Source organism: Ursus maritimus, unplaced genomic scaffold (assembly GCF_017311325.1).
Source record: "Ursus maritimus isolate PB19 unplaced genomic scaffold, ASM1731132v1 scaffold_8, whole genome shotgun sequence".
Classification (NCBI taxonomy): Eukaryota; Metazoa; Chordata; class Mammalia; order Carnivora; family Ursidae; genus Ursus; species Ursus maritimus.
This window is the reverse complement of record NW_024426996.1, coordinates 82,156,543-82,184,057: the sequence shown is the minus strand read 5'-3', so window position 1 is coordinate 82,184,057 and position 27,515 is coordinate 82,156,543. Positions and strand designations below refer to the sequence as shown.

Genomic DNA, 27,515 nt, shown 5'->3' with positions numbered 1-27,515 from the left:
TGGACGTTGCTGATGTGGGTGGACCTCAGTGCTGCTCAAGACATGTGCCTGGGATCCCCCCCTGGGGACTGTATCTCAGGTCACTAAGTTACACCCAGATGTACATAAACCCTTAATTTAAGAAGTAAAAATAGGGAGTAAACTCAGCAATGGACGTGGTCCTCAGTCTGCCGTATCAGTGAGTTGGTAGTCACTCATTTAACACATGTTGGGTGTCCTGTGTGCTCTTCAGAACCCCCAGTAATGCAGGAAGAATAGCTGTGGGTGGTGGCCTGTGGCATCCCTGAGTGGGGAAGCAAGGGCAAGGCCTGGGGAGGCAGTCCTTTGCAGCTTTCTGCAGGGCTGAGACCATGGTGACCTGGGGGTGCGGGTGGGAGCAGCAGGGGTGCAGCCAGGCCCATGGGCTGGGGGTGGAGGTGGGGTGTCATGTCCAAGTTAGGGGAAAAGGTGGAGCAGGGACTTCATTGTTCTTTGAGTCATGATCCCTTTTGAGAGTCTAAATTCAAAGCACCTTTATGTTATTTCATTATTTTTTAAAAAAGCTTTCATGGCAGTGTGTAGCCACATACAAAATACACTTAAAGTTTCCCCTTTTCTCATAATCTTGACCGGATTTCAGTGTCCCAGCAAGGAACATTCATCATACGGTTCTGTTCATCTTGAGATGGCGATAAATTCTTGGTGTTCGGCCCATTCTTCCAGGCCTTGCCTGAGGACTTAGTGATGCCGTCATAGAGGGCACGAGCCCAGCTGTCTGTCGAGCCTGCATGTACCAGGCACTGTTGTGGGTGCCAGGGCCCCACTGGGGAGCAGGACCACACAGGGAACAGGTTAGTTGGATGCCACGGGGAGATGAGTGAGGAGCCGGGGTCTGGGAGGCAGGGTCGTGGGGTCAGATAGGCCGTAGAGAAGAGGCTACAGTGGACCAGTAGGGCTCTCAAGCACCTGCTGCGTGCCGGCACAGGTCCTCTGGTTTGGGGGAAGAGAGAGGCCCATCAGATGGAGCAGCAGGTGTGGGGTACGTAAGAGTCCAAGATCATAGCAGAGCGCTTTGGAAGGAGAGGGCATTGGGCACAGGGCAGAGTTCAGTAGTTTGCTGATTTTCGTGTGGAAGTATGAGTAGGTCTTCTTGAGTACTTGGATGAAGACAGAAATATCTCTGGTTGATTGGGCAGCCCTGGGGTGGGTGCTCTGGCGGACATGATGTCCAACAGTGAGGATGCAGCCTCAGCCCTGCAGTGGGGGTTCACGGCGCTGTTGGAGAACAGGCTGGGCACAGCACCCTGAAGATGCTGACCGTGTAGGGGACGGGACAGCGGCCAGCGTTAGACCTGGGGCCACGGTAGCCTGACCAGGAGGCTCAGGGAGCCAGCCTGCTGCCGTGAGGACGGAGGTCCAGGCTGGTGGGGAGTGATGCACACAGCTCAGAGGTAGGCGAGGCCAGGGGGCGCGGAGCTGGCAGGGACGTGCCCTGACGTGGAGAGACACTGATCATGGGTAGAGCCCTGATGTGGATGGGGCTCATGGGGCTGCAGCATGGCAGGAGGGCACGGCTCATCAGAAGCCTGGATCCTTTCAGGGGTTTCATGCAGGAAGGACATGTCCAATTTGCTTTTCTACATGTTGCTCAGACTTGTGCGCGAGATTGAATTAGTGGTGAGAGTGGGCAGAGGGAGGCCTGTCCTGGGTGCATCTGCCATCCAGATGGAAGCCATGGTGTGTCCAGTGGGCACGGAAGGCCGGCAGAGGGCATGGCGTTCAGGGAAGAACGAGTGGGACTGGGGTGAGGGAGCAGGGGGAAGCATGACCCCCCACAGGGCAGCTGGTGCTTGGACATGGTGGGGGGAGGGCAGCAGTGGGGAGCAGGTTGGCAGTTTCTTAAAAAGTTGTCAAGCAGCTACATTGGCCCCTGGTCGGCATTCACTCCAGAGCATCTGTCCCCACGAAGATGTGGCCATGAGCTCCTACCAGCCCCATAGGAAGCAGCCCAGATGTCCACCTGCTGGTGAGCGGGCCAACAACAGTGCCGTGGACGCTGCTCGGAACGAGAACGGGCCGTTTGTGCCACCACGTGAGCGAGCCTCCAAGCAGGATGAGTGAGAGGAGCCGTGCCATGTGCTGCCGCAAACACGGCTCCCGGACACGCCCCCTCAGTGCAGTCACCGGGCAGATCGGGGGTCTCCGGGGTGAGGGCCGCGTCTCCACTGTGGTGGTCCTTTCCCAGGCGAATGTCAAAACTTAACCGAGTTGTCTCTTTAAAAGACGCACAGTGTATGTTTTGTCAAATATTTCTCAGTAAAGCTGTTTGATAAAGGTTATGGGATAATATCAACTTGTGCTGGTGTTGTAGACGAAGGTGTTCCTAGAAACACATCACTAAGCAAAACTAGTTAAAAGGTAAGTGGAAAACTTGAAAGTTCTTGTAAGATGTGGTTAAGGAGAGGAGGCTCAGCCCCCGGGTGTGGATTTGCCTGCGGGGACGGGTGCAGGTTCTTTCTGCTGGGGGTCCCCGAGCAGGCGGGCCTAAGGAGGATGGCCCTGGAACTGAGGCGAGGGCAGATGGGTCTGGCCCTGAGCAGGCTGCGTCCAGGAGGGGCCCACTGGAGGTGGGACCGCCCTCACGCGCTGCGTCTCTGGGTCAGGGAGCACAGCGGCGGCCGTGACGGCTTTGCCCGGGGGGCATGAGCGCTGTGTGCTGACGTGGGAAGACACCCGGGGCAGCTGATTAGTTATAGAAGCCCCGTCATATCACATCACAGTTAGTCTGAGGGTGGCTTTCTAGTAAGCGTGAGGGTGTGTGCGTACATGTTCCCAGTATTTCAGGTTTACCCACAGAGGGAAATACCCATCACCCTAAGGACAGCAATTAGTCTGGGGGGACTGGGGTTGTAGGGTTTTTTTCCTTAGTGTTATTCTTTACTTTCCAACTCATGTTTAATAAAGGTGCTTTTTACGTCCACACTGCAAAACAAGCCCGGTGTATTTACCTGAAGGACAGTCAGGGATGATGGACGTGCAACACGGGAATGGAGGGGTGGGGAAGCATCCACTGAAGGGCGCTCACCGGAGTCGGAGGGAGGGCGTGACCCAGACGGTGCGGTGTGCGGCAGAGGGGCCAGGGTAGAGGCGTGGGCGCACACCTGTTGGTGGTGGAGGAGGCCGGGTGAAGGGGGGTCCACGGTGAGTGGACAGGGAGGCTGGACCTCTTCACACAGGATGACTGCCTGTGGGCCTGGGACAGGCCTGAAGATTGTGCTGGAAAGACACGCCACCCATGCCCTTCTGGAAGGCTCCAGCGCCTGTGCGGGGTGCGTGATAGCGCCAGGCTCTGTGAACCACGGCAGGGAGCCACGTGGGAGAGATTCAGGAGTCAGATGTGGAGGGGTCGGGGCGGTGACCAGGAATCTTGGAGATAGGTTGTGTTGGTAATATCCCCATCACCGGGATCTCGTAAAGAGCAGCCTGACGGGATTGGGGGCCAGCAGACACCGGGGAGAAGGTGTTCACCAGCATGGCGACCTGTAGCAGACCCGCGTGGGGATGCATTCCCGGGGTTGCTAATGAAGCTGAATGTTTGAAAAGATGCTTATTTGTATTTTCTCTTTTGTGAAGTGCCCATGGTCCCTCTTATTGTCTGGAGCAGGGGTTGGCAAGTGTTTTTTTAGCAAATAACTTAGCTTTTGGGGCCATATGGTGTCGAAAGTCCTCCCTCCCAGAGCAGGGACTGACAGGACACAGTGGGTGTGGTGGGTCCCCCTCAAGCTTTGTTTACGGAGCAGCCCTGCGGAGCCCTGTCTGGACTGTAGTCTTAGGTGTGGGGGTTCTCGGCTGCTCTGGCTGTTCCCACTAGTGTTTTTTTGATTACCTGATATACTTTTCTTTTTTAAAATTATTTATTTATTTGACAGAGAGAGACAGCCAGCGAGAGAGGGAACCCAAGCAGGGGGAGTGGGAGAGGAAGAAGCAGGCTCCTGGCAGAGAAGCCTGATGTGGGGCTCGATCCCATAACGCTGGGGTCACACCCTGAGCTGAAGGCAGACGCTTAACGACTGCGCCACCCAGGCGCCCCTGATATACTTATTTTTAAGTTGATTTTATTAGTCATTCCCTTTGTGGTTAGTGCTTTTTGATTCTGTTTTGTAATCTTTTCCTCACCTGAGGTCAGGAGGATGTTCTCCCTAGTATCTTCCAAAGGATTAAAATTGTGTTTTCACATTTGGTCTTCATCCACCTGGAACTGATTATTTGGGGATGAGGGTGGGGGAGACGCCTGGTATAAAGTAGGAGTTTGTTTTTGTTTTGTTTTTCCAATTTCACCACCAGGATGATGTTTGTAGTAGTTTTTTAAAATTTTAGAATGCGCTCTTAATGGAGGTACAGTTTACATATGCCAAAGTTCACCACAGCTTTCTGGTGTGATTGGTGCTTTGGGCGCATCTGTGACCACACCCCAGTCCTGACCCAGAATCCTGCCATCTCCTCAGACTTCCAGCTGCCAGTCCCTGCCACTGGCCGACCCACAGGCACCCAGATCTGCCTTTTCTAGAACCGTGTGTCTGGTGGGACATGCACTGCGAGGTCCTTGTGTCTGGCTTCTTTCCTGCAGTACAGGGTTCTGTCTTTTGTTCATTTCGGCTGCTGAGCAGTACCCGCCATGTGGATGGACCACTTTCTGTTCCCCACCACCCGTCGACGAGCACTGTGGCTCTTTCCATTGTGGGACTACTATGAAGAAGGCTGCCTTGAACGTTCAGGCGTAAACCTTTGAGTGGATATTTGTGTTTGTGTCTCTTTTGTTTATTTATTTTTAGTGTGGGGGAAGGGCAGAAGCAGAGGGAGAGAGAGAATCTTAAGCACGCTCCATGCCCAGCATGGAGCCTGATGTGGGGCTGGATCTCACGACCCTGAGATCACGACCTGAGCCAATATCAAGAGTCAGACGCATAATCAACGGAGCCACCCAGGCACTTCGTGTCTCTTTAAACAGAGAACTTTTATTACCTTCTAAATTTGCTAAGAGTTTTTTAAAAATCATGAATGGATAATGAATTTAATCAAATGATTTCTGTGCATCTTTGGGAAGATCTTACCATTTTTCTCCTTTTGTCTTTTGTCGGATTACTTTTTCCCTCATAGCAAGGCCCCTGTATTATAGGGATAGACCTGGTTTGTCAAGCATACCCCTCCTGCTCAGACACTCCTGGGTCAGTGACTCCGTGTGCTGACAGTTTTGGCACTGATGGCCACCAGTGAGTTCAGTCTGTGATTTTCCTCCAGTTCTGGTCTGATGTGTGTGTGTTACCTTCATAAAACGAGTTGGACAGTACCATCGTTTTGCTTCTCTGAGTGGCTTTGTTTGAGTAGGTTGTATGGCTCCTTGAACACTTGGTAGGACCATCCTTGAGGTGGTAGGGCCTGGGGTTTTCCTGACACCTAAGTCCAGTTCCTTAATAGTTACAGAACTTCTGCGTTTTCTCTTTCTACTTGCCTCAATTCTGGGGAGTTATTTTTCTGGGAATTTATCAATTTCACATAAATTTTCAATTTTATCAGCATAAAGTTGTTCATAATTCATACTAATAGCATAATTCTATTATTGCTCGAACGTAACTTTCTCAATGAGAGACTCACTGACCCCCTGTCCCCCACCAGTGCCCTGACTCCCCTTCCCTGTTCTTATTGGTAGCATTTATCACCTTTTAACATACTAAGTAATTTACCCATGTACTGCATTTGTTACTTATTGTCTGTCTTCCTCCAGTGGGATGTGGGCGCTAGGGAGCTGTTTTTTGTCTTTTTCATTCACTGAGGTCTAAGACCTGTCAAGAGTCGGTAACCATGTTTCTAGCCACAATACAACCTCAATAAAATCAAACACACTGAAAGGTTCCTCACTCACACAAGCACATTTCAGTGGCTCAGCAGCCACCCTGTTGGGCAGAGGGCTTTCGTACGAGTCCCATCATCCCAGAGCGTCTGGTCAGCCCTGGTCTAGAGTCAGGCCCCGTGTTTCCTCGTCTTTGTTCTCTTGTCAGTGCCTTAGACACACCTGTTAATCTTCCTAGCCAACCAACTAACTCTCTTCCTCCTTCCCCTGCCTCCCTCTCTTCCTTTTTCTGCAAAAGTTAATTGAGCTTCAAAGATTAATTAATAAAAAACGCAGTGTGGGAAGCTTGAAGAGTGAAAATAACATAAACTGGATATAATGTGAATGGCATTTAAGTATTTATTAGGCCCACCGTTCCAAGGTTATATTTAACCACTACCGTTAAACCGCCAGAGCCCTGGTGCTTTCTCAGGTGTGTCCCTACTTCAGAAGGGAGCAGGCACAGCACCTCCAGCCCTGTCTGTCCACCTTCCCGCCTGGAGGGTGGGGAGACCTCAGGGCTTCCCACAAAGGAGGGAGAGCATGGGCAGGCAGGAGGGAAAGTTCCACGGAGGTTCTGGAGGAGTCTCAGACTGAGCCCCCACATGGCACCGTGGCCACCAGCCTGACCACCCCAGGGCCTGCAGGCTGGGGTGCAGACCTCCCTGCAGCTTTGAGAGCGACCTGTTGGCTCCCTGTCACCCAGAGTGGGAGCCCGGGTCTTCCCAGAGGCCTCACGCTTGCCCTCTCCCCTCACCTGGCTCACCCAGCTCCAGGCAGTGAGGCCCCTCACACTGCTCTCCCTGGGCCCCGATCTCAGCCCTGTGCTGTTTGGTGTCTGTGCCTGTCTCCCCCCGGAACTCCGTGACCCTACTTTGGCCCAGAACCCAGCTTGGAGCCTGCACGCTCACCTTAGGGGATGTGAGGAGGGGTGTGAGGATGCAGAACACACAGAAATCACAGAAGTTAAATACCACTGCGCTATTCCCTGTCCCTCCCAGAGGCCCTAGCCTCCCGTCGGGTCACCCCTGAGATCTACCCCCTCTTCTGGAGCTGTCCCCTTGGCCTCACGGCATGTGACGGAGCCCCCTGCCTGCCCACACACCGCCCATATGCCCTCCCAGCCCAACATCCCCTGGGCTTTGGTGACACCAGTCTGCCACTGAGATCTGCCCATGTCTCTGCGGGCAGTTCTGGTTTCACTGTCATTAATTCTCGTTTTCCTCTCGGTGGTTTTAAGCAAGTAAATGGGCAAAGCCAAGGCTGCTGGTTTGGCAGGGAACGTGGACAGCGTGTGTGGTTGATGCCCCTATGTTGTGTGTCTCCACAGGCTTCAACATGTAGCAGAGGGTTCCAGGCTGCCATGTACAGGTAAATGTGGTTTGAACTTTGGTTTTTCTCTTCTTTCAACGCATGTAAATTGCCTCAGTTTACCTTGGGTTATACTGTGTGAGTGTACTTTAGCCATAGAAAAAGTCAGTTGCTTATAACTGCTTTAAAATGTAGTTTCTGATAGCTCCAGGGGAGATTAGGGTACAACCACTTACATATATCCAAGTTTTCTCTTAATTAACACTTGTGGTTGACTCAGTTCTGTTGTTTACGACGTGGGACTCACCTAAGAATTCTAGAAAGAACTTCATTACAGGACCATGTGCATCCTACATGAGCTGACATGAAGTAACAGAGCTGTTTCTGTGCCAGAAAATGGACAGAGAGCAAGGGACAGAAGGGAGGCGCAGACGTGAAGACCGACAGGGCAGAGTGAAGCCGCTGGCGAGGACTCACAGCATCAGAGCAGCAGCCTGAGCGCCCAATGCAAAGGCAGGAGGAGGGGACCGAAGACATCTAGAAGAGGTGAGGCAGTCTCCTCCGGCCTCCAGGCCGGCCTTCCAGCAGCCTGCATGGGGAGGGATCAACAGCTGTGAAAAGCCCACTGTCCACGTTCGCTGCTGACCTTTCCTGACATCTGTGGGGTCTGCCTCCCTCCCTCCTGCGAGAGGCTCTAAGACACACCAGGCAAGGCGTCTCGGGGTCTGCTGACAGGTGCGGTGTGCACAGGGTACAGGACTGAAGGCCTTGTACCATTTTCCTCCTCTGGCTCATGCCCCCCTGGTGTCCAGTGCTGCACAGGGGCCACCAAGCGGGGAAGCCCAGGGGCGGGACTTCTGCATGATGGTGACAGTGGACATTTCCCCTCTGAGTGCAGCTCTTCATGGGCCTGGGGAGAGGAGGGTGGTGGGCCTTGGGGCCCAGCTTGGGCAGAGCCGGCAGTCTGGGCCAGGGGACTCTCAGGGCGACTCTTGTCTCCTAATGTGGGTGGTCAGCGGGTAGAGGGTCCCTTTTCCAGGCTGTTAGGGCCATCCGCTCAGCCGGGCGCTGTGCTCGGGCAGCCTGCCCCCGCCATGTTCCCTTGCCTCTTGCGACCTCCCTCCTTTGGGGTTTCCTATAGGTGAGACTCGTGTGTGCTCTTTTAGCAGGAGTCTCGAGAGGGGTGCCACGTCCTTCGTGGCATGACTCCGGGAGGCATAGCTGTCTGTCACCCATCTGGTGCCCACCTGGTGTCACCTGGTCACTCAGTAAGTGATGGCTACATGGTGTTTCTACCTGGAGGCCCCGCTCTCACTCTGTGCCTGAGAAGTGTTTGGTGGGAGGGGTCTCTGAGACTTTTTGAATCTTCTCTTCCTCAACAAAGCCTCCATTGGTGATTCCTGAGGAAACCGTCGCTGCGGTTTCTGTGGTGGCTGGTGACCCCTACGTCCACATGATCGGCTCACCTTCTTCTGGAAGGAAGCACGTCCCTTGCTTATTCGTCTGTCTCAGTGTGGACATGTGAACTTCTGTGTTATCCTGTTGGTTCTAATCTGGCTCATTCTGTTCGCCTGATGATAGTCACGCCTTATCTTGAAGCTCCCGTTGTCCCCAGTGTGGCCAGTAGAGCCCTTGGAGCTGGGCCCAGGTCCTCTCTGCCTTGTGTGAGCCGTGTGCTTGTGCACCCATGGACCTTGTGGCGGACAGTGGTGTGTCCGCCCTGGGACCTGGGCCGCCGAGGAGCGCTTTCTCCCAGGCCCTCCCAGTGGACAGAGCTGGAAAGTAGGTGTGGGAGTCCACACTCACATGTAGACACTGGTCTTCATCTATTTACCCACCTGCTCACTAAGCATGAACTCACACTGACCCTGGTCCCACAAAGGGACCAAAGGCCCCGTCTGTGCCAGCATGACCCGGGACTTGGTTTTGGCTTTACGAATTTCTGTGTTATCCTTGAGCTGCGGCCATGCTCATCTTCTCTGTATCGTTCTGATTTTAGTACATGTGGGGCCAAAGCAAGCCCTGTTCTGTCTTTAGTTTGGCGGCTGGGTTACTTGGTGGTTGGAAAGATACTTTGTTGCTGAGCATATATACTACTGGGTGATAGGAATATTTGCATGTCCTCCTGTCCTTAGTGGCTGCCATATAAACAGCTGCGGAATAGAAGAGGTGAGAACAGTACTCAGCTGGGGGCAGCATGGGGCCTTATGCGAGATTTCCATGTCGGCAGGCCCGTTTTCTGCTCTGGTTTCCCTTCCCTCCTTTTATTTCCTGCTCCTTGAGGTGGTGCTAGGTTCCCCGAAGGCCAGCCACCTGGCTGGGCTCCGTGCACACATTTGCTGAGAACAGAGTGCAAACCCACACTGGCTCGGAGCAGGACCATTCTCACCAGATGCAGCTGGTTGGCCCATAGGAACCCCTGTGAGAATGTTCCACCAAGCTTTGTTTCATCTGTCCTAGATTCCTAGTAATGTCACCGAACCCCGACCCACAGACACCTGGCTGCAAGGGAGGTGGGAAGGGCCCTCTCCAGTGGGGACCGCGTGTCTGCTGCAGCCTGATGTTGAAGGGAGGAGAGATGTGGGTGAACAGCCAGAAGCGTCTGCTTTCATCTCACATTCCACACAAGCCCTAGAGCAGGACCGCAGTGTAGAGACATGCTCCGTTCTGTAAGTGGTGCTAGTCTGGCAGTCCTCCCGATGGCATTCACTCACTCCGATAGTTTGTTGATTCTGACAGTTCGCCTCCAGATTGCGGCTCCCTCCAGGCCCTTCGCCTCCTCATCCAGCCACCCTCGGGCCGCACTGTACCAAGGCAAACACAGCCAGCACTTGGCCTCGGACCTCACACAGATGGAAGTGGGTCTCAAGTCCTCCAAGTGGTTTGCTTTCTTTTCCCTTTTTCTGAAACAGCATTGAGCAGTGAGTGTCCTCGCCCGGTGGCCTGGGAACCATATGCACTGTGCGGCCAGCCGCCCTCAGTGATGCCCTTGACACTGACGTGTCTGTTTCTGGTCATTGTGCAGAATTCTGTTAGTAACGCTTACTTGGAGAACATTCATCCTGTAAGTATTCATTGGAGCAGCATTTTGTATTGGTTTTGGCTTCCCACTGCCGCTGTAACAAAGGACCCGCAGCACAGATGTGTCATCTGACAGTTCCAAAGGTCAGAAGTTAAGGTGCCCACAGGGCTCTCTCCTTGTGTCTCCGGGGGAGAATCCGTCTTTGTCTTTTCCAGCTTCTGGGGCAACCGCACCCTTGGCTCATGGCCCACCTTCAAGCCAGCAGCCTTTATCTCCCGGTCTCTCTGACTCTGACCCTCCCACCTCCCCTTTGAAGGGCCCCGTGATGACATGGGGTCTGTGGGGTCATCTGGGACCATCTCCCATGTGAGGTGACGTACAGGTTTTGGGGTAGGGCGTGGCCATCCCCAAGAGCTGCTGTAACTCCTGGTACACCCCCACCCCCAAGACAGAGACAGCATGTCAGCACTTCAGCACACAGATGTTTGGACTTTGATGATGCCATGGTGTGTGCAACCCTGATGTCCTGTGGGATAGTGATGGGGATCGGCAGGTAGCCTTGGGAACCCCCAGTTCTGGGACTGCGCTGTGCTGGGCCAAGAGGCTACCGAGGCCCAGGAAGGGTGAGGTCCTGGGGGGCTGGTTGGATTTCCCTTGGACAGGGCAGAGACTAGGGGAGAAGGGTCTGGAGCCCCTGCTGGCTAAATGAAATTGCTTTCTTAGCCAGTCCTCAGTGGCAGTTTTCTGTGATTTGCCATTTTAAACAATTGCAGTAAACATCTTTTGAACTTGTCCCATTATTGAGATAAATTTCTAGAAATGGAACAGGCCCTGTTCTATTTGGGTACATCTGGATGGCAGCCCCTTTGACTCTCCGCTTCCCTGGGACTTGTCAGGACTGCATGTCGACTGTCCTGAGCGTTCTGATATTGGAATACCATGTGGTGTGACCTGTGTGTGTGGACGTATCCGTGGGCTGAGCACCTTTGCATGTGCTTACCGGCCGTGTCTGTGCGTCCACACAGAGGCCTCATCGAGGGGCTTTGCCTCTCGTTCAGGGTGGGCCAGCATCACCCTCACCAGTGTCCCTCAGGGTCATTCATCCCCTAGCTTTCTAGAGGAGCCAGTAGCTCCAGCACTGACCCCCGCAGCCCCCCATCCCAGACCCGGCACAGCCTGCCTGCTCCCTAGCCTCTCTTCCTGCAGCTGCACGAACTTCCTTACTCGCCTGCCCACCTCACCAGCTGGCCTCAGCGCAGTCCTGAGCAGGAAAGGGTTGGGAGATCCCAGAGGGGCTAGTGTCGTGGGTGGTTAAGGAGAAGCAGTAGCTGCCCGTTGGGTGTTTGGCAGGACGATCCTGGTCCTCTGTGAGAAGACCTACAGTACTCTGTTGTACAGACAGAAATCAAGCCACAGCATTTTTGCAGCTTGAACCTGGCCCTAGGAGATGGCAGCCTCCATCACACCGAGCCCTTCTGGGGGGAGGTGCTGTAACCTGGTTTACGTTGAGCCTGAACCTTTGGTGGGACACATGGGAGTATTTCAGGGGTGTCCAACTCTTGGTTTCGGCCCAGGTTGTGATCTCAGGGTCATGAGACTGAGCCCTGCATCAGGCTCCACGGGGAGTGGGCTGAAGATTTTCTCTCTCCCTCTGCCACTCTCCCTGCTCATGCTCTCTCCCTCTCTCTCTAAAAATAAATAAGTCTAAAAAAAAAAAAGAAAGAAAGAAAGAAAGAAAGAAAGAAAGAAAGAAAGAAAGAAAGAAAGAAAGAAAGAAAGAAAGATGGGAGTATTTCAGATATTAGTTAATAAGTGGTTTTCTCTTGCAGAAGCCAAAGATGTTGACCAGAAAGATTAAACTCTGGGACATAAACGCCCACATCACCTGCCGCCTGTGCAGCGGATATCTCATCGACGCGACCACCGTGACCGAGTGTCTGCACACGTGTATGTGGGGAGTATTCTAGAACGTGATCTTTGACAGCCGTGGGAGGGATGTGACCGAGTGTCTGCGTATGTGTATGGTGGAAGGACCCAAAAAAGTGATCTTGAACACCAGTGGGAGGGATGTGACCGAGTGTCTGCGTATGTGTATGGTGGAATGTCCCAGAATAGGGCCTTGGACGGCTACTAGCCTTGTGGTTTCTTGATACTTGGGCCTTCTCTTCTCTTCTCTTTTCTTTTCTTTCTTCCTTTCTTCCGTCCTTTCTTCCTTCCTTCCTTCCTTCCAAAAGCTTTTAGCTCAAACACAAAGCAAGACACAGAAGCAGGAATAAAGAAGATCTTAAATCAGAAAAATTATTTCAAATTAAAAATATGGGTAATTTTGATAGAGATATCATTTAAGAAAGCTAAATATAGGAAAAATTTATTTATTTCTATGTAACGGCAAAACCAGTATAACTGTGTTATGACAGAATATTCATTTCTAGTGGACAGAAATGCTTACTTTGAGAATTTCCAGATGAATTCCTTAAACTTTTTAAACAGGGAGACGTGTTTCGGCTCTTTAAGGCTAATGAGCCTGTGTTTTGGTGTTTAGAAGACTCTTAGCTTGTGCTGAACTTGGGTGTTTTAAGCCCCGTCTTGGGTGAACGGAAGGTGATGCTCACCCAAAGCTTGCCGTGGTGACGGTGGCCAAGGGTGCCGGGCAGGGGCCCTCCGTGGGGACAGGGTCTTTGCAGTAAAACCAGTGCCTGGAACGAAGATGACTTCTGATCCCGTCTTTTCCACTTTAGAAATAAAATGTGTGCCAATTTTGATAGAACTTTTATTTTAAAGGTAATTATAGCTTTAAATGGTTATTCTCTTTGAATTTTCTCGAATTTTGTTGTACCCAGAAAATCCTGTGTTTTTTTTTTTTTTTTTTTTTGACAAACATGAACATTTTAACTGTTAGCCCCTGTGGTGAGAATATTCGGATGAGGCCCTGCTGCAGCGCATTCTTGCGCATTTCCCAGCTCTTGACCTCTGGGCACCTCCTCCTCACTTAGGTTCCTCGTCCCTCTTATCCCTACACCTCAGACCTGTTGAGTGAGGTGGCTGATTGCGCACTTGGGGCTTCTCCGTTGTTGGTGAGACCTGAGAGACGGGTGTCCCCTCGAAGCAGCCGCGTGCGGGCCGGTCTGTCTGCACGGTGGCCGGAGCGTGAGCCGAGCCCGAGAGGTGTCGGCATCTGCATTCTGGTTTCACTGTCTGACGTGCCTGTGTTTTTGCAAACAGTCTGTCGGAGTTGCCTGGTCAAGTACTTGGAAGAGAACAACACCTGCCCCACGTGTCGGATTGTGATCCACCAGAGTCACCCGCTGCAGTACATCGGGTAAGCGCCTCCGGGACCCCCCGGTCACAGCTTCCGGCATCGTTCCGTGTCAGGGACTCACCCTGCGCCGGGCGCCCGTGACCACACGTGGCGGCAAGCCTCCTGCTCCGCACGCCTGGCCTCCCTGCCGGCCAAGTCAGACCGGTGAGCGCTGGGGCCGTTCCCGCCAGTTTCCAGGAGTATTTGCTCAAATCGAAGAATTTGGGGAACCTCAGGACCCACGTGGATTTCACTGGTTTTACACTAAGCTGGCTGACGTTTACTCTGAAGCAGGTGGCAGCCCTTGGTCCACCTTCTGTTTGGAATGAGTGGTCCTAGGCCCTTGAGTGTGGCCTGCGTCTCGCTTCTTGCGGCTGGCGGCCCTCCTGGCCACGGCCACGTCCTTGGGTTTCGGGGAGATTGGGCCATTTGTGAGGGAGGCGTCAGGGGGTCAGCTTATGTATTTTATGCAGTTTTAAGTGGCTTCCAGATTTGGGGGGCTGCTCTAAAGGAGCATAGCACCCCCACACCACATGGGAGCAGCAGAGGTAGGTCTGTAGGTCTGTTCTGAACCACTCCCAAGGATGTGAAGTATCTAGTGTGCACAGAAGACTTTAAAAACGTGAACAGCTGGTGTCAGCACAGCGAGAAACCACTGTCAGATCAAGAGGTAGAAATCGTCAGGCCCAGAAGCCCCCGCCCAACAGCCCACCGTCCCCAGGCAACAGAGCTTAGTCCCCTTTGTCCAGCTCACTACAAGGGGGACCGGCAGTGTGTTTGCGCGCTTTGCCCTTGACCTGAACTGTTCTCCAGACTCGTCTCTGTTAGTGTGGAGCTCTGTGGCCAGGGGACATCGGGGTGTCCGTGGTGGGCACTCAGTGCTGCTCTGGGCATTGCCGTGCAGTTGTCTCCTCTCTGCCATCCCTCAGAGCAGGGTGTTGGGGTGTAGTGCTCTTGTGCCTTCCCGTGGTCTCCTGGACTGTTGTGCAGTGCACGACCTTACCAGTGTGTCCTGTGGGTACCCATGGACTGTATTCTTGCCACATGGTGGCTCTGTAGGGTATCTCTTGCCCTGATTATCAGGGAGCACCGGCCTCTTCCCAAATGTTACCTGGCCATTCGGGCTTCTGGGAGATGTCTGTTCACATCCCATGTCATTTTTCTGTTGGGTTCTTTGTTTTTGTTCTGCTTAAAAGAAATGCTTGATATTCTCTGGGCACTAACTGTTGGCAGTGTATACACATGTCTCCCGTCTTTGGGTGTGGTTTTGTAGAGCACGGGGGGGCTTTCCTTATGTGGACTGTAGAAGGCAGGAGGTGGTAGCTGCTTCATGCTCTTGGGAAGCTGTGGAGACTCTGGCCCTCCCTCTCAGAGCGCCAGGGCCCCTCTCCTGTGCTCTGGGTTAGGCAGGGCTTTCTGGAGAGCTGAAACCCTTTAGCAATCTGGGACGCTGGTGTTCCAAGCATAGCCTAACCTGCTAACACACAGAAGGGGGCCAGTGGAGTGGAGCTAGCCAGGTGCATTGGCCAGGCCCTGTCTCTTCCCTGTGCAGTGACCGTGTGGTGACCAGAGCCGGGGAGGTCGAGTTGCAGAGCTGGGGGGAGATGCTCAGCCCTGAGGCCTGCTGTGGGCTCTGGGCTCCAGAGTGGCTCTTCCCTGCTAATCCTGTGCCTTACTCCTTGCCCTCTGTGCTCCGCCTGGAACTGCAGTGTTTTCCCCATCCTGATGCCGGCTCTGCAGTTGGCTCAGAGCCTTGTTCCTGACACAGCTTCCCCCTCCACACTTGGCCCAGCCTTCTGCTCTGATTCTGCTATACCCTGCTGTGAGGTTGCCCCAAAAGAAGGGCCTTTAGCCTTGAGCTGGGGCAGGGTGGGGAGAAGACACTTAGGGTGGGACCTGGTGGCACCATCCAGGGTCCTGGGCAGTGGCTCGGGCCTTAGGAGGTAAGAGGATGCTATGAGGTGCTGGCCGCAGGCAGGTGCTAAGCCTGAGCTCCTAGGGTCTGGTGGATCTGTGAGGCAGCTCTGCCCTTCCAGGCTTCATCTTCCAGCCAAGGACTTTGGCCGTGTGGGCCATGTGAAGAGAAGAGCTAAGAGAGGGTGTGTAGCTCATAGCATGGAGTGTAAACATGAACACTGCAGGGAAGTGGCCTGTGTTTCAAGGGGCTGCCACACCAAGAGCCTGGATGTGGCCAACACCGAGAAAAATCCTCTGTGCTGTTCTGTCCTGCTGCCTGGCACCCTCCCTGAGGAGAGCCCCCCAAGCCCTCCTCTCAGCCCTGTGGGTCCTCGGCCAGGCAGGCGGGGCCTAGCACGGTCATTCGGAGGACCCAGGGTCAAGCTCTGGGGCAGGATTCGGTCCTGCATGCTTTCCTTGTGGATGGGGTGAGCTTTCCATGAAGCTGGTGGGGGTAGAGTCAGAGATACCAAGGAAGTCATGTGCTGCAGGCCAGCTTACCTGTGTGCGTGTGTCCATCACCCATACACACACGTAAATGTGAGCGTTGGGACGAGAAATGTATTTCGTAGTGTGGATCGAGGGTCAGAACATTTGAGAAACCCTGCTTCAGTCTGCCACACCACAGGCTGAGCTGTCAGCCCAATGTCTATTAGAGCTTCAGAGTTCTTGGAAATGGTGAGTGATGGTCTCTGCAGGACCTGGTCCCCCACGCTTGTGGCAGAACTGCGAGCCTGGTGAGTGGCTGCTGTGTGCCCGGTCCTGGCTGTCACGCCTAAATGTCTACATGTTTTGTGGAGCATAATTGTTGTCAGTTACAAGTTACCTATCTGGGTTCTTAAGGTTTTCATTTTAATGGATGATGTTTGGAAATTAACACTGATTTAAAAACAGTTACTTAAATGTATTAATAATTTATGTTTATTTTAAAAATAGCAGACCGGAGTGAGAATTTTATTTCAAATACTGTGCTTATGTAACCTTTTCAGAAAACCTTCGTAGGTAGATCATAAAGACCGAAGGGCCTGATCTTAGGGCCTTTCCTCTACATTTTTCAGAAGGTTAAAGCAAAGCTTCCTGTCTAGTGGAGACCCCGGGACGCACCAGTGGAAGAGGAGGGGGTGGCGGAGTGCGGCTGGACAGGCCGCTCTGGGCCGCGGCTCTGTGTTGGCACCGCGTTCAGCAGGCAGAGGGCACTCATCACCAGAGGGTCTTTGTGCCACTGCTACTTGAGATGTTCTTAAGTTTCTAGAGCCTGAATAAATGATGCATTAATTCAGGTCATATATGACTTCGCTAGCCCATTTTTAAGTGCAAACTGGAAGCAAAGTTCAACGAAGATTTCGAATTTGTGATTGTGGAGTTTGATATTATTAATGGAAAACGTGCCCGGGTTTTTGGCTAACCTTACCTGTTGTGTTCTTTTTGCCAGTCATGACAGAACCATGCAGGACATTGTTTACAAACTGGTTCCAGGCCTTCAGGAAGGTGAGTGTCAGAATGTCGCTCTGGAGCCTGCAGCACGGCTCTGGGGGGCTTTCTTTGCGGGGGTCCTGGCCCAGGAGGGAGCCCTCCTCTGTCCTCCAGGACAGCACCTGTCCTGTCCCTGCGCTGAACTCACAAGTACTGAGGTGCTGGCTGCTTCCACCATGTCTGCCTCGCTGCTCCTGCGTTCTGAAGGCACGTGCCGAGCGAGTGCACAGCCTTGCTGGGGTGGCGTCCCTGATCACACCTGCACATATGCGCATATGCACGACCAGTAGCCAGGGCGTTGGTAAAGTTTAACTGTATTTAAAGTCAAATCTCATGAGAATTAAAAAAACATTATGTAGTATGAATATCCTGAAAGTGGAAATGGCCGTTCTTTTTAAAACTTTTCTGCAGTTCTGAACCCAGAGGCTGTGGCTGCCCCTCTTTGGGGAGAAGGGGAGGGACGCTGGTCTCGGGATCCCACTCAGGGTCCGAGGGTGGGCTGGCAGGGCAGTGCCTGCTGAGAAAACTCAGATAAAATATGTTAGGAATTCCTTTGGGCTGTGTTTTCTCATTGTCATGTTTCAGAAGAGGGTGATGATTTGAAATAGAGCTTACTCTGTTAGAAGATATTCATCTGGCTTTTCCTACATAACTGAACGATGATATTAGTCTTTTCTTTACCATTCACAAGTTCATTTATATAAGAATTTAAGTTTTCTGAGTAAAATATAAATGGGGACAATCATCTTTCAATACCCAAAAGTTTTTCAATCCTAAGGCAAAGAATACCTCAAAGTAAAGTGCCAGTACCTTAAAAAATTATTATAGAGTATTTTAAGCACAAAAGCAGGCAGAACCACATACAGAATCACATGCGTTTATTACCCAGAGTCCACAGTTTCCAAGTCAGGTGAAATCGCCCATCTTCCTATCCCAGAAGATAAGGTTCTTCTTAACACACATAACCACAACACCTTTATAAATCTAAGAAAATAATAGCAATTCCTCGGTATCAAATACCCAGTCAGTGCCAACATTTCTAACTGCCTCAAGAACACCACGTTTTTCGAGTTTGTTTTCCAGATCAGGTCAGCCCTTGGGCTGACTGCTCTGCCCCCTCCAGGCCTCTCCTGTCTCCAAGTCTGGACTTGCTGAGGGCGCCCCGGTCCCGTGAACTGCTGGCATGTGCATGCCTGACTGGATTCTGGCTCGTGTTTTTGGCGAGCCCACCTCTGGTGGTTATTCCGTCTGAGCAGGTGCCATCAGCCTGTCTGTCGTGTTGCCCCAGCCACCCGGCACCAGCACAGCAGCAGTCTGTTGTTCCTTAGAAGCGCTAGAATCTGCCTCTTCGGTGCCCGGCCCGGCCTGTGTACTGCGTATGCCACGTCCACAGAGCCGTGCCTCACTGCTGGGTTCCTGAGGCGCACTTTGCATCGATAGGCAGAACTGTGCTTGTCTCCTTTGTGCACGGCGTGCTGAGTTGGCTTTCTGGCCCCTCCGGCCACAGTCGGTGGATGGCAGCGCGTGCGTGTTCACAGCGTGTGGGGTCCTTGTCCTCTCTGCAGCTCACGCGCTCCGGTTGGTGGCCCCCGACACCACCCTGGGAGTCTGGGATGGCCCTACTTCCCGGGCAGGTGGGTTCTGGGCTCCTCTTGCTGACTTCCTACCCCAGGCAGCACCGGTCTCCTCCCCCACAGAGTCCAGGTGCCGTCCGTGGGTGAGATGCCCCCTGACACGGCTGTAATGGCAGTTGTGTTTGTGAAGAACATGGTGCAAGTACGATGGCCCTGCTGACTGAGCAAGTTGTGCTGTGGCGGGCGTGCCCCCATTTCTCCCTTAGGCCGGGGTCTCTCTCCTCGCAGACCTGTCCCTCAGCTTCTCTGTTTCTCAGACTCTTGGCCAAGTGCTGCTCTTCACAAGGACATCACAGCTTTGAAGCCCTTCACAGCACAACTGCTTTCTTGGTACAGGCTGTCTGCAGTTCCTTTGTGGTTTTGGTCGCGCCCACAATTGCAGACCTGATTTTGCAGGTGGAGGCCATTCTGGCAGACCGGCTTCACCTGACGTGGGGCTGCACGCCGGCTGCACCTGCTGCCATCCGGGCCCTCTGAGCTGCACCCCCTCAGCCTCCACTCCCTGCTGCTGTCCTCACGCCAGCCATTTCTCTGTTCCCTGTAGAAGAGGCCTTCTTGGTGGAGAATTAGTTTTTCAGTGGTCTTTTGTTTCCTTTTTTAAAAATTTTTAAAAATCTGCCTTTATAGAGGCTACATTTTATAAAATTTATCAAATAGTCTATGTTTTATGTTTTGCACGGCTGCTTTGCACGGCTCACAGCTTGCTTCTTCCGCAAGCGTGGTGGAGAGGTGCTCACCAGGACATCGGGCTCTGTCCGTCTTGACGATGGCTGCGTGGAATTCGTTCTGCTCCTGGACTCCTCCTGACGGGTACTTAGGATGTTCCCGTCTTTGGCTTTAACAGAAGGGTAGGGGGTACGCTGAACACCCTTTTGCATACTTTCGTGGGTGTGGGTGAATATATTTGGCTTTATTCTGGAAGTAGAGTCACTAGGCCAAGGGTTCTGCATTTGTTTCTTTCTCTTGCCTCTTTGCCCTGGCTGGAGTAGGAGTCGGCAGACTGCAAGCCGGATCTGCCTTGCCGCCAACTTTACATGACTCATGAGCCAAGAATGTTTTTTACACTTTTAAATGGTTAGGAAAAAGTCAAAAGAATCACATTTGTGATGTGAAAGTTACATTAATTGAAATTCCATCATCCATAAGTAGTGTTATTGGAACAGAGCATGCTTCCTCTTTCCTGTGTCATTTGTCTTCACGTCACAACACCGAGCAGGTATTGGTGGCAGACTGGATGGGGCCCTCTCGCCGTTCCACACACAACAGATCTCAGAAACGCAGTTGCCCTTTTAAGCCACAGTGAAAGGTAGATGGCTTTGTTACGGAGCCGTCCTTGTGAGCTGATTGCGCTGTGACGTGCCGCCGTGCTGGGATGAAGGCGTGGAACGTGGGCTTTCATCACCAGACTGAACGCACAGGACTCCCAGTGCACAAGAAAGCAACATTTGGACAGAACTGAAAATCTGAAGTGGAATATCTCATCACAGCAGAATTTCTTCACAGAAATCAGAAATGAAGATAAGGCTGCAAAGTAAGTTTCTGATTGGCTCGTGTGTTAGCCAAAGAAGGAAAGCGATTCACTGAAGGTAAGTTAATTAGATCCTGTTCGTAGCAGCACAGGCAACGCACCCTGAGAGAACGAGCTTGTTTCCGGGAGCGAGCTTCCGGAAGCAACGTCAGTAGTCACTGAGGAAGCAAGGCAGGCGGTGCTGAGTGCCTTTCCTTGGCCTTGATGTCTCCAGTCTGCTCAGCTGTTCTTTCGGTGAGCTTGGAGTGACTAAAGAAGTCATCTCTCCGAGCAGTCTGCACGGAGCACCTGCAGCCAGGAGTATTTCCACGGGGACTGAGGAACCTGTAACCCGGTCCAGCCTGGAGTGGAAGCGGCTAAGCTGTGGTGGTAGGAACGTGTGTGGGTCAGGAAGATGCTCCGTGGACGAACAGACCACGCCTGTGAGAATGGAAGGTGTCTGGAGGACGTCGTGTTCATTCAGCCGCACACTGTTAAAATGAATCTTCCCTGTGTCATCGAACAGTGGAGTCCGCAGTAGACGTCATCACTCTTTCAGATGTCACTGTCCCGGGGCAGAGGAGCTCCTGTCCGAAGTGGAGGCTGAACGCCCTGACTTTCCCTCCCACACAGCCCTTTCATGGCTCAGTAGCGGCGAGCTGTGCGCGTGTGTGGTGTTTGGGGCCAAGGGCAGAGGGGATGTTCAGGATGGGAAGAAGCACCTTTAACATTGAATGACTTCAGAAACTACCTTTTGCCAAGGACTTGATAATGTTTCGTCATGGATTCAGGCTGACGTCATAAGGCGAGGCCGTCGGACTCCGATGCGGCCCCCGCAGCCGTGACCCCTGCGGGTGCCACAAGCAGTGTCGCACTGCTCGGCAGACCTGGTGCCGTCACAAGGGAAAGGAGGAGGGTGATCTCTGAGCGCGTGCAGATTTGCAGCGGGCTTGTTTTCTGAGCTCTAGCTGCAGGCCCAGGACCTCGGCACAAGTGCGAGGGCAGTTCCCACCTTTCGGAGCCCACTGACTGTGCTGCTGTAGGGAACGACTGGCCCTCGGTGTGACGGCGTCGCCAGGGCCAGCACCAGGAGGAGAGGCTCACGGAGTTCTGTGAACACCTCCTCACCGACGCGTGAGCCACACAAAGTCGTGTGCTTGTGGACTGATGTCAGCATTTCTGTGTGAGAAGACATTTTCAGAAATGAAAATATGTAAAATCTCGTTCGAGATGGGATCAGTTTTGATGATAAGGAACACTAACTTTTAACCCCAATTAAATATCATCCCCCCAAAGGAGTCCATTTTTCTTGTTAGTAGCCTGTAGTACAAAAAATTGTACTCAATTATAATTATCATATTTTAAAATTTCATGACTTCTGGTTTCTGGTTCCTCATATAAGGAGCTTGGAAGTCGCCACTCTGTCCTAACGAATAAGAAGCTGAGCAGACTGAGAAATCAGCCACTTTTCTTAGATTGTAAGAGGGGTGGACACAGGGCAAACCGCTGCCCCAAGATTGGAGAGACTGGATATGGGGTTCCCCGGCCTTCCAGGGCAGAGGCTCCGAGCAGAAGCCTCCGTGTGAACGGGCACAGGGCCAAAAACCTGTACTGTGGTTGTGGAATTGCTGGAGGCTCCATGTGGACAAGTCAGAGAGAAAAACCCGCAGGGAGATCCAGTACTATGAGTTTCACCCCCAGGAGCTCAGCCACGGTCTCTCAGTGCTTCCAGCAGGGGAAGAAGAGGGGCCATTCTGAAATACTTCTAACAAGGCCTGCCCTCCAGGGACTAGCTGAGCAAGGGAAGCCAGTCAGCTTCAGCCACCCCTTCCCACCGAAAGGGGAAGAACACAGCTGGGAAGCACTGGTGAAGTTCAGTGTGGAGGCCCTGGCTCCCTGAGACCAAGACCTAATCAGAGGAGCACTGAGCCCTTCTCCTTCCCCAGCCCTCACCACATCACTGAAGTCCTGTTCCAGTAATTCCTCTTCCCCGGGACATCACAGCTGGCTCACAAGAAAACACAGAAACAGAGTTTCAAGAGACAGAACAAACATCGGAACCGGACACGGCAGGCATGTTGGAATCATCAGCCTGGAATTTAAAACAACTGTGGTCATTATGCTGAGGGCTCTACTGGATAAAGTGGACAGCATGCCGGGACAGGTGGGCAGTGTAAGCAGAGGGATGGAAACCCTTAGAAAGAAGCAAAAAGAAATGCTGGAGGTAAAACCACAGTAGCAGAAATGAAGAAAGCCTCAGGTGGGCAGATCAGTAACAGGACTTGTGTGGGGAAGAACCTTGAGGTTGGGGATCTATCAAGAGAAACTCCAAGTCTGAAAATAAAAGAAGGTATACATTAAACAAAATCAGTCTCCAAGGATGTGGGACAGCCGCAAAGGTGTACCGTACACGTCACAGGAACATGAGACGCGGAGGAGACAGAGAAGGAACAGCAGAAATACGTGAGCCGATAATGAGTGAGAATTTCCTCAAACTAATGTCAGACACCAAAGCCCGGATCCAGGACGCTCAGAGAACACCACGCAGGATCAGTGCCAGGAACACGAGACCTGTGCATATCATTTTCAAGCTACGAGTAATCAAAACTATGAGCCAGGGGCGCCTGGGTAGCGCAGTAGTTAAAGCGTCTGCCTTCGGCTCAGGGCGTGATCCTGGCGATCCGGGATCGAGTCCCACATCAGGCTCTTCCGCTGTGAGCCTGCTTCTTCCTCTCCCACTCCCCCTGCTGTGTTCCCTCTCTCGCTGGCTCTCTGTCACATAAATAAATAAAATCTTTAAAAAAAAAAAAACAAAAAACAAACTATGAGCCAGAGGGAGAAAGCACCTTATTACAGAGGAGCGAAGGTACGAATTCACCTGGCTTCTCCTCGAAAACCACACGAGCAAGGACACTGGAGAGTGCAGTGTTTAGTGTTGAGAGAAGAAACCACTGACCCGGCGTTTTGTGTCCTGCAGAGGGGAGGAGAAATAGAGACCTTCTCAGTGAGACAGAGGGCGAGGGAACTTGTCAGTAGGCTTGTTTTGCAAGACCATACAAGAAGTTCTTCAGAGAGAAAGAGGTGCTGTAGGTTGGAAACTTGGCCCCACGTGAAGGAAGGAAGGAAGAGCACCAGAGAAGGGATAGTGATGGTAAAGTGAAAACTTGTGTCTTTCTTCGTCTGACAGATGACAGTTTGTCAAAATAATAAAAACAAGAATGTACTCAGTTATTACGCTAATGTATGTATCGTATGTATATTTCAATAAAACATTTGCCTTCTTCCCTCTTCCAAACCTACCTGCGTCATATCTCAGCTTTGCCACTTAGCTCACACATCCCCAGTGTCTGCTCCATGTCTGCTCCATTCGTTGACGGGACGCTTGCCAGCCCGCAGGCTGGCGATCTCAATGGGGTGTTGGTCTGAGTGGTGCACGTGCCTGATGGGGGAGGGGCGGGGGGGCCGTCTTTCACCCCTGAGTGTGGAGTGGGCCGTGGGACCCGTACATGCTCATGTCACTGAGGAGGAGCCGAGAGCACAGGGAAGGACACTGGCTGGTGCCCAGGGTAGCATCGCGCTTCTCACTCCCCTGGACTCTCCTAGCACCCTAATTACACCAGGGTTATAACTTGTAATTTCTGTAAAAATGGGATCATGCTACACGGTCTGTCTTTTTCATGACGACATGTTGTGGTGCTTGCTCCACATCAAAAATACGACCTTGGGGCACCTGGGTCGCTTATTCGGTCGCGTGTCGGACTCTTGATTTTGGCTCAGGTCGTGATCTCAGGGTTGTAGGATCAAGCCCTGAGTCAGGCTCCACACTCAGTGGGGAGTCTGCTAGAGATTCTTTCCCTTTCCCTCTCTCTGTCCCTCCCCCAACTTACGCGTGCACTCACTCTCTCACTCTCTCTCTAAAATAAATAAATAAATAAATAAATAAATAAATCTTTAAAAAAATATGTGACCTGTATTTTTTTTTTAAAGTAGGCTCCACACCCAGCATGAAGCCGAATGTGGGGTTTTGAACTCACGACCCCGAGATCAAGACCTGAGCTGAGATCAAGAGTCAGACGCTTAACCGACTGAGCCCCCCAGGTGCCCCTGATCTGTATCATTTTAAGTGGCTGCATGGTATTGCACTGAACAAATGGCCTTATCCCAGGGTAGCAAATAAATCAGATTCATGTCACACGTTGGCTCTGCCAGTAGTGGATGGGACATTGGATGAGGTGTTGAGAAGGGTTCTGAGGTGTCTTGGCCTCGCCCTTCTGGCAGGCCCGGCCCCGTATCTAAGCCGTTTCTGGCCCTTCGGTACTGTGAATAAGGCTTCCGTGCCTGTGTGCATCCCTCTCTCCTTATGTACTTGGTGTGGTTATTGCTTTAGGGTAGATTACCAGCAGCATTTTGGGGCCAGTGGTTAAGTTTTTAAATAGTTTTAAATAGCAAGTTACCTTGCTGAAAATTTACCCCAAGTAACATTTGTATGCTGGTATATTCCTGACATGGAGTATTGTTATTTTCAATCTTCTTTTCATTCTGATAGGTGAAAATTTTTTAATGAGAATTAAAACAAGGTATTTGAATCTGCCTCATGTCCACATTAGGTGAGAATTCTCTCTCGCACTGACCAGCGGGACTGCACTGTCCTTCTTGGAGAAGTGGTGGGAATGGCCTCACACCATCAAGCCGTGCATTTCACACCTTTGCTCCTGAGCTGGCTTGTATATGATCGTTTATTCTCTTTCCAAGCTAATCCCAAATTTTCCACACCAGTCTTCTGCGCTGGCACTTTGCCGTATTCGGTTCCAGCACCCCACCCCGCTCCAGGCCAGCACTGCCGTCCCTTCCGTTCTGAGGGGCTCCCACTTTCTGCCTGAGCCTGCTGCCCCTGCACCCACATGCTCCTGCAGGATTGGGCGTGCACAGCGTCGGTGCAGGTCCGGGATGTGACCGAGACGTATTCCTGGCCATGGAGCGCATGGTGGATAGGGGAAGACAAACGTGCAGGTAGACAGTGCGACACGGTGTCACGGGGTTAAGTATACGGAAGTATTTTTCACAGAGTGATTCGTAGGGATGAGTGTGAGCAACGTGGGTATAAGTGCACTTTGCTGCCGTGTGCGTGTGGCCCTGAGCAGCAACCGGCTGCTTCGTTGTCGGGTATACACTTCAGAGTCTTCTTTGCTCAAAGTCGGTCAATAGCTGCCTTGTTCACCATCGGCCTTTCAGCCTGCTGCTCCTGCCTTCTCATGGCCCGGCCCCACTCTGCGTGGGGAGCCCCTCGGGAGCAGCCAGCAGTGACTGGCCTGCCGACTGCGGGGAGCAGGGGCGCTGACCGACACTGCTTCTGAGGAGGAGACCAGAGGGCAGTGTGCTGGCATGGCCTCTGTTCCTAGGGAACCTTCCTGGGGTAGAGGGGTGGCTCTGCTGCCTCTCCAGGATTCAGCGAGCTGTGATGGCTTGCCACAGACACCGGGGGGCACCCCAGGGTGGCCATCTGTAGCTGTGACAGGACAGTGCGCATCAGCCACACTCTGGTCTCTAAGCCGTGACCGACCGTAGGCGGGCAGTGCGGGAAAGCCGGAGTCCGTCAGTGGGTCATGTTTGCTGTGCCACTAGGGAGTCCCGGAACGTTGACCAGATGCCACATGCTGAGGATGGCAGTCTTGGGTCGGGGGGAGGCGGGGGGCCTGCAGCTTGCGGCCGGGGGTCTGTGCGTCTGCACGTGCCGGTGCTGCTGGTTTCAGCCTCATGCCCTGCGCTTGCGCGGGCCGGGGCAGCAGCTGCTCTGAGGTTCTGAGGGTGGCAATGCAGAGTTACTGTCTCGTCTTCTCACGAGGGGCAGCCGTCGAAGCCCCCGACCCAGGTGTGCTGTTTTCTCCACGTGATATTTGTGAACAGAGTTTTAATGTGACTTGCTGCCTTCTTAAGATTAAGAGTATATCTTCATTTTTAATAGCGGAAATGAGAAAACAGAGGGAATTCTACCACAAGTTAGGCATGGAAGTGCCTGGAGATATCAAGGGGGAGACCTGTTCTGCAAAACAGCACCTAGATCCCCATCGGAACGGTGAGTGGGCTCCGGTGTCCCTGTGGCCGAGGCAGGGCTATGTTGTGAGCTCCGTACTCAGGACGCCCTGTGCCCCCTCCAGCAGTTTCTAGTACAGTCTGGGAACGGACGTTCTCCATCGCTTCTGGTGCCGATGGGAACGTGGGGCAGAGCTGAGAAATGGGTCAGAGACAGAGGGGGCCCTGAAAGTACCTGGAGGTGGGGTGCATGCAGATGGGCCTCCTGAGACTTCCCTTCAGTTTTGTCTGTCCTGCTTCAGAGCAAAATTAGTGTTATTTTAAAGTTTGTACATACTATAACAAATTATTCAAACATTTGATGCCATGGTGTTTTTCTAGTAACCACAGGGGTTCCTGAGAAGTTTCTAGACTGCCCTGTATATTTCTAACAATGTTAAAAGGAAGGAGAGGTCCTACCTGGCCCCTAGGAAAGGCAGGGTCTGCGTGCTACACCCCCGTGGAGGCAGAGGGAGGCATTTGGGGCTGTTGGGGAAGCCAGGGATTTTGTCCCAACCATTTACTTATGACGGGGTCTTCATTTTAAAAGTAGTGTTGGAACGATTAAGATTGTAGGAGCCCTGCATTACCTAGTTGGTAGTTGGTATATTAAGCATTGAATAGTTTTGGGTGCGGGGGGCTTCTCTGCCCCTTTCGCCGTCCCCTTCAGCCTTGTCTGCTGTGCCGTTGTACACACACTTGCAGACCCATGTACAGCTGACACCAGCTTCCTGGGGCCCTTGCACTTTAAGGAACACAGTGTTTTAGCAGGTGCTCTGTAAACCAGCTCTCCCCGATTTCATATCCTTTTGAAGGTACAACTGTCTTATTTGAATGAATTTTTGTAGCATTTTGGGTATACCGTCTGGTTAACAAAGATAATGGTTTAACATTCTGGATTTTGTAATACAGTATCTTCTGTTTTTGCTGAAAGGTGAAACCAAAGCAGATGACAGTTCGAACAAAGAAGCAGCGGAGGAGAAGCAGGAAGAGGACAACGACTACCACAGAAGTGACGAACAGGTAGATCCCGCTTCCGCACTGCAGAAAACCCGAACTCTCCCGCGGGTGTTCCCCCACCTGAAACGGGAAGGCCAAGCAGCCAAGGAAGTAGACACGTTGAAATGTAACACATCTCCCTAGTTTTTCCTTCTTTATCTTTTCTTTTTAATTGCCAGAGTAATATATGCTCACTACAAAACATTTTAAATATGAAAAAATGAAGTCCCTCCCCCCTCCGCACGCTCCTCCCCAAGTGGGTAATTCAGTGCCAGGTGTCCCTGTCTCACACCCCAGGAGGTACGGGCCGGTTGTGTATTGGAGAGACAGTGCAGCACTGAGCGGTCTGCATACGCCACTTACTGCTTTACCGTGCTCAA

At 52.3% G+C, this 27,515-nt stretch overlaps 1 protein-coding gene and 1 non-coding gene across 3 annotated transcripts in view; one reads left to right on the top strand and one right to left on the bottom strand.

The window, feature by feature from the left end:
- Positions 1-27,515, top strand: part of PCGF3 (polycomb group ring finger 3) — a 53,978-nt gene that overhangs the window by 9,285 nt on the left and 17,178 nt on the right. Inside the window, exons 2-9 of one of the 2 annotated variants that reach the window (XM_040625097.1) lie at positions 7,197-7,237; positions 7,571-7,723; positions 8,344-8,445; positions 12,029-12,146; positions 13,422-13,518; positions 16,886-16,941; positions 26,030-26,140; positions 27,071-27,159. In XM_040625097.1, the coding sequence (XP_040481031.1) occupies positions 8,380-8,445; positions 12,029-12,146; positions 13,422-13,518; positions 16,886-16,941; positions 26,030-26,140; positions 27,071-27,159 (537 nt within the window). In that variant the 5' untranslated portion in view covers positions 7,197-7,237; positions 7,571-7,723; positions 8,344-8,379. The remainder of the gene's footprint in view (positions 1-7,196; positions 7,238-7,570; positions 7,724-8,343; positions 8,446-12,028; positions 12,147-13,421; positions 13,519-16,885; positions 16,942-26,029; positions 26,141-27,070; positions 27,160-27,515) is intronic. The other variant, XM_040625098.1, reaches the window with a different exon arrangement.
- LOC121101566 lies at positions 9,094-9,198 on the bottom strand. Its single transcript, XR_005833559.1, has one exon. It is a non-coding gene; the product is annotated as a U6 spliceosomal RNA (small nuclear RNA).